The following is a 10626-nucleotide window of genomic DNA, read 5'->3' as shown; positions in this document are numbered from 1 at the left end:
CCCAAGATCCATGACATGAAGATGGCCGCTAAGAGATATTGTTTGGTTTAACCCTAACTCGCACAGTTTTACTCTTAAAAGACACCTCTTGAAAAAATTAGGTCTATTATAAAGAGGTCAAGACATATATATCTTTACAATGCGGGATTATGGTACCTCATTGTAGGTTGATCTCGTCTATATGAACGAAGCCATCTGCTCCACTTCTCAGGCCCTCAACTCTTGGGGAACTATATATATATATATATATATATGATGAGGTACTCCAATGCCACAGTGGAGAGAGGCAAGGGCGTTGCCTTTTCAAAAGAGTAATTAGAAACAACCTTTGTCTTGAGAGGCATTTTTCAAGTCTAAAACGGCGATACCTCTTAGGAGTCTCTCCATATTGCAGGTCTTAAACCACGTCCTCATCAATTCTTATAAGTGAAATTTCTCAAGCTATTTTATTTTGTATTATCACTCTTCTTTTTTTTAATTTCATGATGGCATCTTTTAAGCGGGAAGAGCTCTATTTGTATACTTTCAATTCGAATTTTCCAATGATCCAATTTTATGACATATCTAAATAAATACATGTTTGTTTTCTCAAGACATAGTGCCATGTATCTTTCCTACAAGCTGTTTCGTTTAAACAATTCAGATGTTCAAATACGTTCGAGATATTTTATTGTGCGGCGCAAAAAGAAAAAAAAATTGATCCCGTTGCTTGTTTAATTTATAGTCAAAATCTTTTAATTTTAAACTAGAAAGTGTGCACTATATTCCACTTTCTGAACTGCATAACTATTAATACCTTTGAATCAACTAAGACAGCCTCTTGTTTTTTTAAACTGAACGATCTGGTCCTAGTTGCAAATAGCTTTTTAAGAAATATTTTGAGATGGATAGCTTCTCTATAAGGCAATTTGACAAAAAAAAAAACCCATTTTTCGATAGAGAAACGAGGCAAACGTCCAAGAAAATAAAAGTACAAAGACGGGGTGTAGCAATACCGATAAGATCTTCTAATAGTAAAATATCTAAACCATTAGGAACTGAAGTAGACACAGAAACACTAAGAAGCCGAAGGATAGAACGCCGAGCAAGCCAATTGGCACAAGAATTTCTCTCACGGTACACATGTTGAATCCGGACTTCCTTCTCCTCGGAGAGTAACCCTTTAAAATCATTAAGCAATGGACATGGCAGATTCCGTAAGATTCAGTCTCAAGAATCCAAATATTAATAGCCAAAGAATTCACCTCGAGAATAAGCTGTCTACAACTCAAAGACCAAGTAAGATTGAGGCCCGAAATGACACCCCAAAACTCAGCTCACCCTAAAGATTCAACTTCCATTTTTTTTAAAAAGAAAATTGAATCATTACTCTATCCAACTCAACTATATTATTTCATAAATTCAATAATAGAATCATTATTGTTTTGTATTTTCTGCCATTTAATAATAATTTCACACTCATATTTTTCCTAATCATATTTATAATTAATTTTTTAATAATAAATTTATCATATACTTTCACATCTATACATACATATTTATATATTTTCACACATCAATATATTTGTCAATACTTACAATTATTGCACAAAATAGAATTGAGTTGGATCACTATCCAACTTGAAAAACAAACACATGCTCAGCTTTTTTCCTTTTCAATTTATAAAGAAAGTTCATAAGTCCTTAAAACATAATATTAAATATAATAGAATAAAAAAAATTACTAATAGATGCAAATTTAAAATCTGTTTATTTTAAATAAAGAGATGTGGGTTATTGCACGATATTTATTTGTCGGATTATTATTTATAACTAATAGTCTGATACCTTTGACTCGACGCCCAGCAGCCCTGTTTGTTTGAAGGGAACGTTCCGGTCGTGGTGGCATGCGCCAATGTTGTCTCCCTTTTGGACTCTGCTTCGTCTGCGAAGACTGCATGCGGACACGTATTGCGGCCGCTCTCTTTGATCTTAGCTAAATCCCACTTGGTCTCCCTCTCCACAGCCAATTTTTGTAAAGAAAAAACTATATTCAGCGAAAGATTTTTTTTAAAAAAAAATTCAACCCCAAAGCAAAAGCGGAAAATAGAATAAGATATTTTACATAAAAAGAAAAGTATGCAAAATTGACCAAAGATATATATATATATATATATAAAGGAAATATTAATGATAATCTTCGAAGGTTTACCCATAGCTTGTAATTATCAAAATCATTTACGACTTAACTAAATAAGTAGTTCTTAGAAATGATGAATCCACTCGGCTCACACTAGCAAATTCAAGGCATACTACATCGTCCTAATGGAAGATGAAAAAGCAACAACTATTATTCAAACTAATTTAAATTTAGTTCAACTTTAGCATCATCACGCACCTATAACTTAAGTTCATCTCTACCTACCTCGTGATATATATCTCGCTGTAACTCGCCCATAGTTATCCAAGAATCATGATGCGCCGCACACCACACCATATGTGTTTGTGTTTATATATATATATTTATATTATGACGCTTTGTTTTGGGTGAACATATTTTGCCGCTTTAGTTTTGGTTATTAGACCGAACGATGTATTAAGTGCCAATCTCGTAGTTTTGGATGCGTTTGTCAAATATATTATGTCGAGTCAGTGTGTGACAGTAATGCAACACTGTTATTTCTGATCAAAATTAGCTGACTTTTTTCACCAAAAAAATTTGGTCACTTTGATCGATGCAAATGATTGTATAAGTACTAAGAACAGTTATGTTTTGACAATATTCCATGTGCGTATGTAGTATCGATACACAACCATATATTCCAGTAATAATATATAATACTTTTTTGTTTACTTAGTAGAAAGATAAATAGGGAGCACGTCACATTCTCATTCTGCGTGGGTGGACCACTAGAAAATGAAGACGACGGGAATTTGATTTGTGAAATTTTTTTTCCCCCAAGAACAAGATAAAATTAACAAATATAAATTAAAAAATACATAATACTTAAAAAAAATAAATAAATAAGGAGGATAAACGGGAGCATGTGGAACTCTCTTTCGGTGAAAACGGCAGCCACGAAGGGAGGATGGCTCCCCGTTCAGCAGACATAAAACGGCGTACGGAAACGAGACCGTAGGCCCCCAGAATAATAATTATATATGTGTGTGTGTGTGTGTGAAGAATTACTGTAAGCATACTTTCCGGCCCACTTGTGCAAGAATTTCCACAGTGTGAGAGGATCGATGGATCGACAGCGATAGAAGATTAATGCCAAACTCTGCCTCCTCATCAGATTCCCACTTTTCCATCTAGTGGGTCTTGTTGCGTAATGCCCCTCAGTCCCCCCCCCTAATCTCATGCCAAAAGCATATAATAAAGCATAATTACAGTTGCTACTTACCAATAATATCGGATAATATATTTTTTAAGTAATTTATGCATATATACGTACTCTAATTCGATTGGAAATTCTGTCTTATTATGTATGTATGTAGAACTTTCTTTTTTTTTATTGTTCTAACTACTTCAACCTCTAAGAAAAAAATTAAGGCGGACCTAACTCTTACCATAATATTTGCAGTCACTGTCCTAGATTATGGGCATGTGAAGAGATACCTAGCTATATATTCACCTAAGATAGTGGACATGTGAAGAGACAACAGTGCCTTGGCAATTGGCATACTATACGTTATCTCTTTAAGGTCTCAAACTATGCAACTCTTAGAGTAGTCCCAATCTTCTTTTGATTCCGGAAGTCAAGAAGAACCGAACATTGCACAGGACACCGGTAGTCTTTTCCCTCATTAAAGCTGGTCAAAGAAATCATCGTAGTCTCGATCAATTGCCTCGGTGTAGGCAGAATGCCAACATATATATTGTGTCATTATTTTCAAGACATGTGTATGCATCGAACATCTTTTATGAGCAATTAATCGCCAGCGAATCAATTAGGATCACCTGACCCAGGCACGTGTTTGACCTAAAATAGAATTTGACTAGGCCCATGAACGACAAGTGCTTAGTTTGTCTAAACTCAAACCGCACACTGAGATCATCATCATGTATGTTACGTGCGACGTGCATGAAACTATGGATGGAAAGAGAGCCATTAGTCTACTAGAGATCGTTATAATTAAGGAGATCGAGAAATGAGGACTTGTGATCCAATATGATGGTTACGATCCGGGGTGGGGGTAACTATTCAAACAGCACAAGGGAGTCTGGGACTGCCACCTCGATGCCATCAGAGGCTAGGACTCTTAATTTGAATAGAATTATGATCAATGCATGCACCTTGATTAATATATAATCAATATATACATGCACGCTCATATATTGTCGTAAATGCTTACACACACACACATAATATATATATTTAATAAAGCATCATTTTGCAATGTTGATAGACAACACATTTTATTATATTATATGTGAAGGATAGATTGTGCAGTTAAAAGCTTCCACTCATAAAGTATAATATATGCTTATCCACAACCCACCAATCCATTCCATATATATCCCCATATTATTTCCACAAATGGCCCCCTGAAAATGCAGACCTCTCATTTATAATCTTCCCTCCTTTTTCAGTTTTCCTTTTTCACACCCTTACCAAAATTGGGCCTGTTTGGTTTGATAAAATTATTTTAGAATCATGATTTTGATTTTAACTCTACCCACTACACAACAAAAACACACGTTTCCCAAGTCAAATTTATAATACCATCTCATTTGTCTTTTTCTACAATCAAAATCAAAATCAAAATCAAAATTACTTTAACTCTGAAACCAAACGCCCCCTTGAAGCTAGTTTCCCATAGATTGTGTTGTACGTACTGAACTTAACTGATTATGAGCCTGCCTTCAATTCCACGTGTTGATTTGCATCGGCAAATTTCATTACTCTGACATCGTAACTTGAAATCGGAACGTATAGTTTGCTTGTTGGGCCCGAGTCCTTCAGAATGAAGACGCCAGGTGTTTTAGGATCGATTGACCACTAGTTACATTTGAAACTTATAGAAGCACTTTTTGGCCTATTTGGTACGATGGAAAGGCAATGGAATGGATTGCCTGAGATGCCATTCAAATTGTATATCAAATGGGCCGTTTGTTTTGCAATGGGCCTGGCAATCATGCATGTACCTAACGGGCCCTTAGCCTTTGGAATTGATGACAGCTAGGAGATGCATATGGCCCATGATATAGAAGCAATGGCCCATCGAGGCCCGTATCCAAAACAGAGGAGTGGAAATAACCGTTAGGGGGGAAAAAATAAAAAATAAAAAGAAAAAAGAAAAGGACGCTTTATCTGCTGAGAATGGGAGGATTGGATATGAAACAGAGTCACAGACATGGAAGCTCTGAGCTGCCAATGTCGCTTCACAACGTCGTACCGAAACAGAGCCACTGCTCGAAGGTTCAGACAGAGGCACTCCATCTCTTGCTCTGCGCAGCCCTCTCAACCCAACATCAAAGTAAAGCTCCTCCTTGTGGACGATGACAATGGCTCGTATCCCTTTCACCTATTAAGACTTTGAAATGAGTAATGACGATTTCTCCGTTTCTTTTTCTTTATCTGGGTTTGTTGAAATGCCAAGGTTGTCATCAATGGAGCAGCCAAGGAAATTGGGCGGGCGGCGGTGGTCGCAGTGACCAAAGCCAGGGGAATGGAGGTTGCTGGTGCAGTCGATTCTCATCTTGTCGGAGAAGATGTTGGAAAGGTTTTCCTGTTCTTCGGGATTTCTGAAAGGTTTTCGGAGAGGTTTCCGAAAAAAAAAAAAATCAGATTTCTTTTCTTTATTCTAGTGTTTTTAGTGCTGTTATCTGAAGCAGGTGGCTGATATGGAGCCTCTAGAGGTACCCATTATCAATGATCTCACCATGGTTTTGGGCTCCATCTCTCAGGTAATTAATATGTGGATTATTCTATGCTGTGTTTGGTAACCAGACCGGTGCCATAGACAGCATACTGTTTTATCATACATTGTATGTTGGGTCCATGCGTATATTCAGGAATCCTGATTCATTGGAGTAATTATTATGCTGGTTTTGAAATCTTTCAATTTCACGTTTTATTGACATATCAATGCACTATGAATTTGCATATATTTTCAGTCGAAAGAAGCTGGAGTTGTGGTCGATTTCACCGACCCTTCCACTGTTTATGACAATGTGAAACAGGTTTGCTGTCTAAGTGCTCCCTTAAACTTTGTAATTTATTGGTATAACGTGAAAACAAAATGGAGTTTTAGAGGTAAAGAAACAATTCGTTTCTGTTTTTCCGGCTTCTGCCAGGCAACAGCATTCGGCATGAGAAGTGTAGTCTATGTGCCTCGAATAAAGCTGGACACAGTGACAGCATTATCGGCTTTCTGTGAAAAGGCCAGCATGGTGAGCAGAGGGTGAGATTTTATTTCAATTCTGAATCACATACATAGGCTTATTACTGGAACGATGACTTCTTCTTTAATCAGTTTCCTGTTCGTATTGCTATCTGCGCTTATATCTCAGGGATGTCTGGTTGCGCCAACTCTCTCGATAGGATCCATACTGCTCCAGCAAGCTGCAATCTCAGCTTCATTTCACTACAACAACGTGGAAATCGTTGAATCCAGGGCCAATTCAAGAGTAAGAGGACCATTTCTCAAGCAACCAAGTTCAAGTTTTTTTATCATCAGCAGATGAAATGACTCGCCCAATTGGCTCCATACTCAAACCACCTTTCCAACATGAAATGTCTCCTCCTCGGTTGGATAGGATCTACCATCAGCAGATGCTGTCCAGATAGCCAATAATCTCTCAAATCTCGGCCAGCTCTACAACAGGGAAGACTTGTCGACCGATGTGAAGGTAAGCATCCTCAAACTTTCACCCGTTTCTCATTGTTCAAGAACAGAAGACATTGTGAATCTAATTTATGCAGCATGAAGGAGGTTCATTTCTCTTTTCTGAATTTTCATTTTTAACCCTGAAAAGGCGAGAGGGCAAGTTTTGGGAGAAGACGGAGTTCGAGTGCATAGCTTGGTGCTTCCGGGCCTTCCTTCCAGTACAGCAGTTCACTTCTCCGGACCAGGAGAGGTTCGACCATTTCACTTTTTTTCTTTTTCTTTTTCTTTTTCTTTTCCCCCCTACGCATGCTGTCACTGGTTTTTTCTTTATAAATCTTACTCCCCGCTGTTTTTTGGGTGTAGATATACACCATTAAGCATGATATCACGGATGTTCAGTGCCTCATGCCCGGCTTAATCCTGGCAATTAGGAAAGTCATCCGTCTTAAGGTAATCAGTTCGGTCTCCAGCTTTTAACCTTCATCGGCCTTAATCCTCATCTGAAGATTTCACATCATTGTTTTGTTTCTGTTACTTTTGCAGAACTTGATTTATGGCTTGGAGAAGTTTTTGTAGAAACAGCAAGCGGTTTAATTGAGGGAACTTGCAATCTGTGTATCACAAGAGAACTGGACAGGGTGGGGAAGAGACACAGATAATTTGCAATGACACATATGAAAAGCTATCATTCATTTTCTCATATGTTCATCGAAAAAACAAGAGACAATGTTATATGTTATGAGAAGGCAAAGGCATTTGCCATTTAAAAAATCGGCATCGATGCTCATTAACAGCCGGATCCACTATAAGCCAAAAGTTATAGATATATATATATATATATATATTATCGAATTAAAAATTCAAAGATCAAGCAGGAAGCTCATCTTCAGATTCATTGGAATCAACACTTGCGCCGGCGCCGCGAATTCTACTAAGAATTATTTGCTCCCAACTCCTTACTCCTCTCAGCATCAGCATAGCAGAAAGGGTTCGAAGGCGGGAATGGGGCCCACCATCTTCATCCTTTGCTGAGCTCAGTGAAGACTCAGGGCCCTCTGCTATAGGACGGTACTTCAATGCGCATTTTCCTGATGCGTCATCTATCTCAACATCGAATGGGGACAAGAGCGGCCTTCCTAGCACTTTCACATGAGAGACACTGCAGAAGGAAAAAAAGATCATGAAGTTGGTAATAGATGGGCACAACATATATGTTCATATAGTGCAACCATCAAACCAATAAACTCGAGGATTCAAATGGAAGTTTTAGCCTAAAATTAAGAGATATCTATATATTTGTAAATATATACGATCAATATATATATATATATAGAGAGAGAGAGAGAGAGAGAGAGAGAGAGATGAGGGTAAACCATATGTAAAAAAGTCCATCCATTTCTTGTCTCTGGACTCTGCCCAACAGTTCAACTTGTAGGATGCCACCAATGCAGAGAACGGGTTCAGGAAGCTTTAACTTTTGCAAGCAGTTTTCCTGCATACAATCAACCCATGGGCATTGAGGTGTAGGGATATAATTTTTCAATTACTTCAGTCACCAACAGAATTTAAAAATCCTAAGCTTACAAGCAGAAGTTTACTCCTTTTGATTGAAGATCAAGTTCCGCTATTTTACTGATTGGGGAAGGCTGTGTTTGAAAGATTTAATTGCTTTACCATTGCCTTCTTAGTTCTCTATGAGTTCAGAGTACCAAAAATTTCAAGACAAAAGACAGGATTTCCTATCAATCTTACTTGCTTAGACTTTCCTTCAGTTTTTTTGTACTGACCAATTCATCCCAGATTTCAGGAAAGACCAAGAAAAGTTGAATCACTCCTGTCGAGTGGAGACTGGTTGAGAAAAACAGCAATTAGTATTAACAACTAACCTGAACCATAGGAAATTCGGGAGACGTGTATGTCCACACAAAATTCCCATCAGCTGATTCAGATCCTGTTTGGGACTTATCGAAAGCTTCACTATCCATCTCCATCGGAGACTTTGGATGGCCCATCCTAAATCTCACAGCCTTAGCAGAATAAATCGGAAACCCAAACTGAAAATATGCTGATATAGAGGGGGAAAAAACAAGTTTTCTGTCAATTGATGGAGCATGCAATGAAAAGAGAAAATTCGGACGTAAGAAATTATGAAGAAAGCAAAACTGACCTTGAAATGGCTGAACATGGATCTCAGTGACGACACATAACTTGGAAGCCAACCTATAGAGAAGAGTCTCGGGTACTTCCGGGTCACTCTGACCTTTACTAGACCAGTAAGAGGCTCTGCGTTCAACTCTGTCCCTTGGTTCTAGTGTATTCTGCATACTCTCTTCGGGGTAGTTATCAGTGCTAGAAGCACAGATGGCTTCTGATAAGCAACTCTTTTCGATTGTTGAGCTAAGTCCCCGGGCAAGAAAAGCATAGACCCGATGATTTATCTTATTTCTTTCCCACTCCGCAGAAGTGTTAGATGCATCTTTTAGAGGTTTGATCATGATGTTCCCTTCAATAAAGCGAGCAAGCCCCAGTACTTCTGGAACTAGCCTCAAGCAAAGATGCTTAGATATGTTATTTTCAATAACTGCAGAAATGGAATAAGAATCTCGTGTGAGGAGACGACCGCATCAGGATTCCAGCCTATACAATAGACAGTTCGTTCAATTCTTCACATGAAATAAAACACGAGATTCCCATTATTTTCTGACACAAGACAGTTTCCGGAATTCATAATTGCTGAGAAATGGCAACACAACAATTCTTTTGACCAAAGTACATGACCAGAAACCCAATTCACCAGTTTGGTAGCAGCATTGACAATAATCAACAAAATATAATGCAATTGTCAGCAAACAAAAGCGATCCACAGAACAAAGTTTCCAACAGAACCGTGCCAATACAAAAATAGCTAACTCATCAATGTGATTGGCAGTAGATAACGGAATTAAAGCGAGCATACCGAATCGATGCCAGGAACTAGATGCTGCACAAACACGGACGAGATCAGACGGGTCATCCAAGTGAGTCAAAATCTTTATAGACATGTCGGGTCCGAGGTACTGAACAAAATCACCAACATTATCCATTGAAAGTCTCCTCCAGAAAGTACTAGTACCTGTTGAACAACACACAATGAGGAGGAAAAAAAAAAAAAGAACAAAACCCACAAAAGTCTTCTTCCCCTAAAAAGGGAAAGCCCTTTTCATGAACTTGTATGAGGATTGCCCAGACACTATGAAAGTGGTTTAGTATTGGAATTAAAAGGTTTTCTAACAACGGAAGCTCCATTCAATAAAAATCAGAAAAGGAAAAGAAAAAAAAAAAAAGAGAGAGAGAGAGACGGAAATTTTAATGTAGACCATGACGAAATTGATATCGAAAAGCCCACCAGGTCGATCAGGGAAACAATGGTTTCAAGAATTCCAATCCGTGTCAGCCATAGCAATCAAAGGGGGAGCCTTTAAAAATGAACAATTGATGGCAGTCGAACGTTCTCTCCGGGTTCAGAGACAGAGATGGTGGAGGGAAGAGGAGAAGCCTTTGTACCTGAACTAGATCTAAGGTGACCGCCAACGGAGGTTGGGAGAGATTTTCCGAGAGGGAGAGAGACTGAAGCCACCGACTGGGCTCCGTTTGGATGATGCGGAGGAAGACGACAGGGTGAAGTGAGGAAAAACAATAAAATTGGTCCACGAAATTAATAAACAAAAGAACAGAGACAGTAAAATTAGATTTAGAGAATTTGTTACAAAATTATCCGATTTTCTCAAAAGATCATTCTCGTACATGCATACCATCGAATCAACTAGATAGTAT

General features: G+C 38.2%; 2 protein-coding genes across 4 annotated transcripts; one reads left to right on the top strand and one right to left on the bottom strand.

Moving 5' to 3' along the window:
- Positions 1 to 5299: 5299 nt before the first annotated feature.
- LOC116205715 (dihydrodipicolinate reductase-like protein CRR1, chloroplastic) lies at positions 5300 to 7614 on the top strand. The gene is made up of 10 exons (XM_031538363.1): positions 5300 to 5460; positions 5584 to 5706; positions 5819 to 5890; positions 6101 to 6166; positions 6281 to 6376; positions 6497 to 6613; positions 6743 to 6835; positions 6962 to 7063; positions 7177 to 7263; positions 7357 to 7614. Exons 1-10 carry the CDS (start codon positions 5338 to 5340, stop codon positions 7387 to 7389), a joined length of 912 nt encoding a protein of 303 aa, XP_031394223.1. The 5' UTR covers positions 5300 to 5337; the 3' UTR covers positions 7390 to 7614.
- LOC116205714 (F-box protein At4g00755-like) lies at positions 7487 to 10597 on the bottom strand. 3 transcript variants are annotated; one of them, XM_031538359.1, is made up of 6 exons: positions 10357 to 10597; positions 9770 to 9925; positions 8981 to 9394; positions 8700 to 8878; positions 8187 to 8305; positions 7487 to 7972 (listed from the first exon to the last, which is right to left on the bottom strand). In XM_031538359.1, the coding sequence occupies exons 2-6, from the start codon at positions 9894 to 9896 to the stop codon at positions 7681 to 7683; spliced, it is 1131 nt and encodes a 376-aa protein (XP_031394219.1). In that variant the 5' UTR covers positions 9897 to 9925; positions 10357 to 10597; the 3' UTR covers positions 7487 to 7680. The 3 variants fall into 3 exon arrangements, with proteins under 3 accessions (XP_031394219.1, XP_031394220.1, XP_031394221.1); XM_031538360.1 differs by lacking the exon at positions 10357 to 10597 and adding an exon at positions 10199 to 10350; XM_031538361.1 differs by lacking the exon at positions 10357 to 10597 and having other exon boundaries at positions 8981 to 9450; positions 9770 to 9909.
- Positions 10598 to 10626: the final 29 nt, after the last annotated feature.

This window comes from Punica granatum, chromosome 4 (genome assembly GCF_007655135.1).
Source record: "Punica granatum isolate Tunisia-2019 chromosome 4, ASM765513v2, whole genome shotgun sequence".
Classification (NCBI taxonomy): Eukaryota; Viridiplantae; Streptophyta; class Magnoliopsida; order Myrtales; family Lythraceae; genus Punica; species Punica granatum.
This window is presented reverse-complemented; position numbering and strand designations above follow the sequence as displayed.

Bases quoted from the DNA above. Each gene is read 5' to 3' on its own strand.
- LOC116205715 (XM_031538363.1), top strand. From the start codon at position 5,338: ATGGAAGCTCTGAGCTGCCAATGTCGCTTCACAACGTCGTACCGAAAC. The intron at 5,891-6,100 runs GTAATTAATATG...ATATATTTTCAG, and splicing joins TTTTGGGCTCCATCTCTCAG to TCGAAAGAAGCTGGAGTTGT. The intron at 6,167-6,280 runs GTTTGCTGTCTA...GGCTTCTGCCAG, and splicing joins TTTATGACAATGTGAAACAG to GCAACAGCATTCGGCATGAG.
- LOC116205714 (XM_031538359.1), bottom strand. From the start codon at position 9,896: ATGGATAATGTTGGTGATTTTGTTCAGTACCTCGGACCCGACATGTCT. The intron at 8,879-8,980 runs GTCAGTTTTGCT...CCTCTATATCAG, and splicing joins CCATGTTCAGCCATTTCAAG to CATATTTTCAGTTTGGGTTT. The intron at 8,306-8,699 runs GTTAGTTGTTAA...GATTGTATGCAG, and splicing joins CCGAATTTCCTATGGTTCAG to GAAAACTGCTTGCAAAAGTT.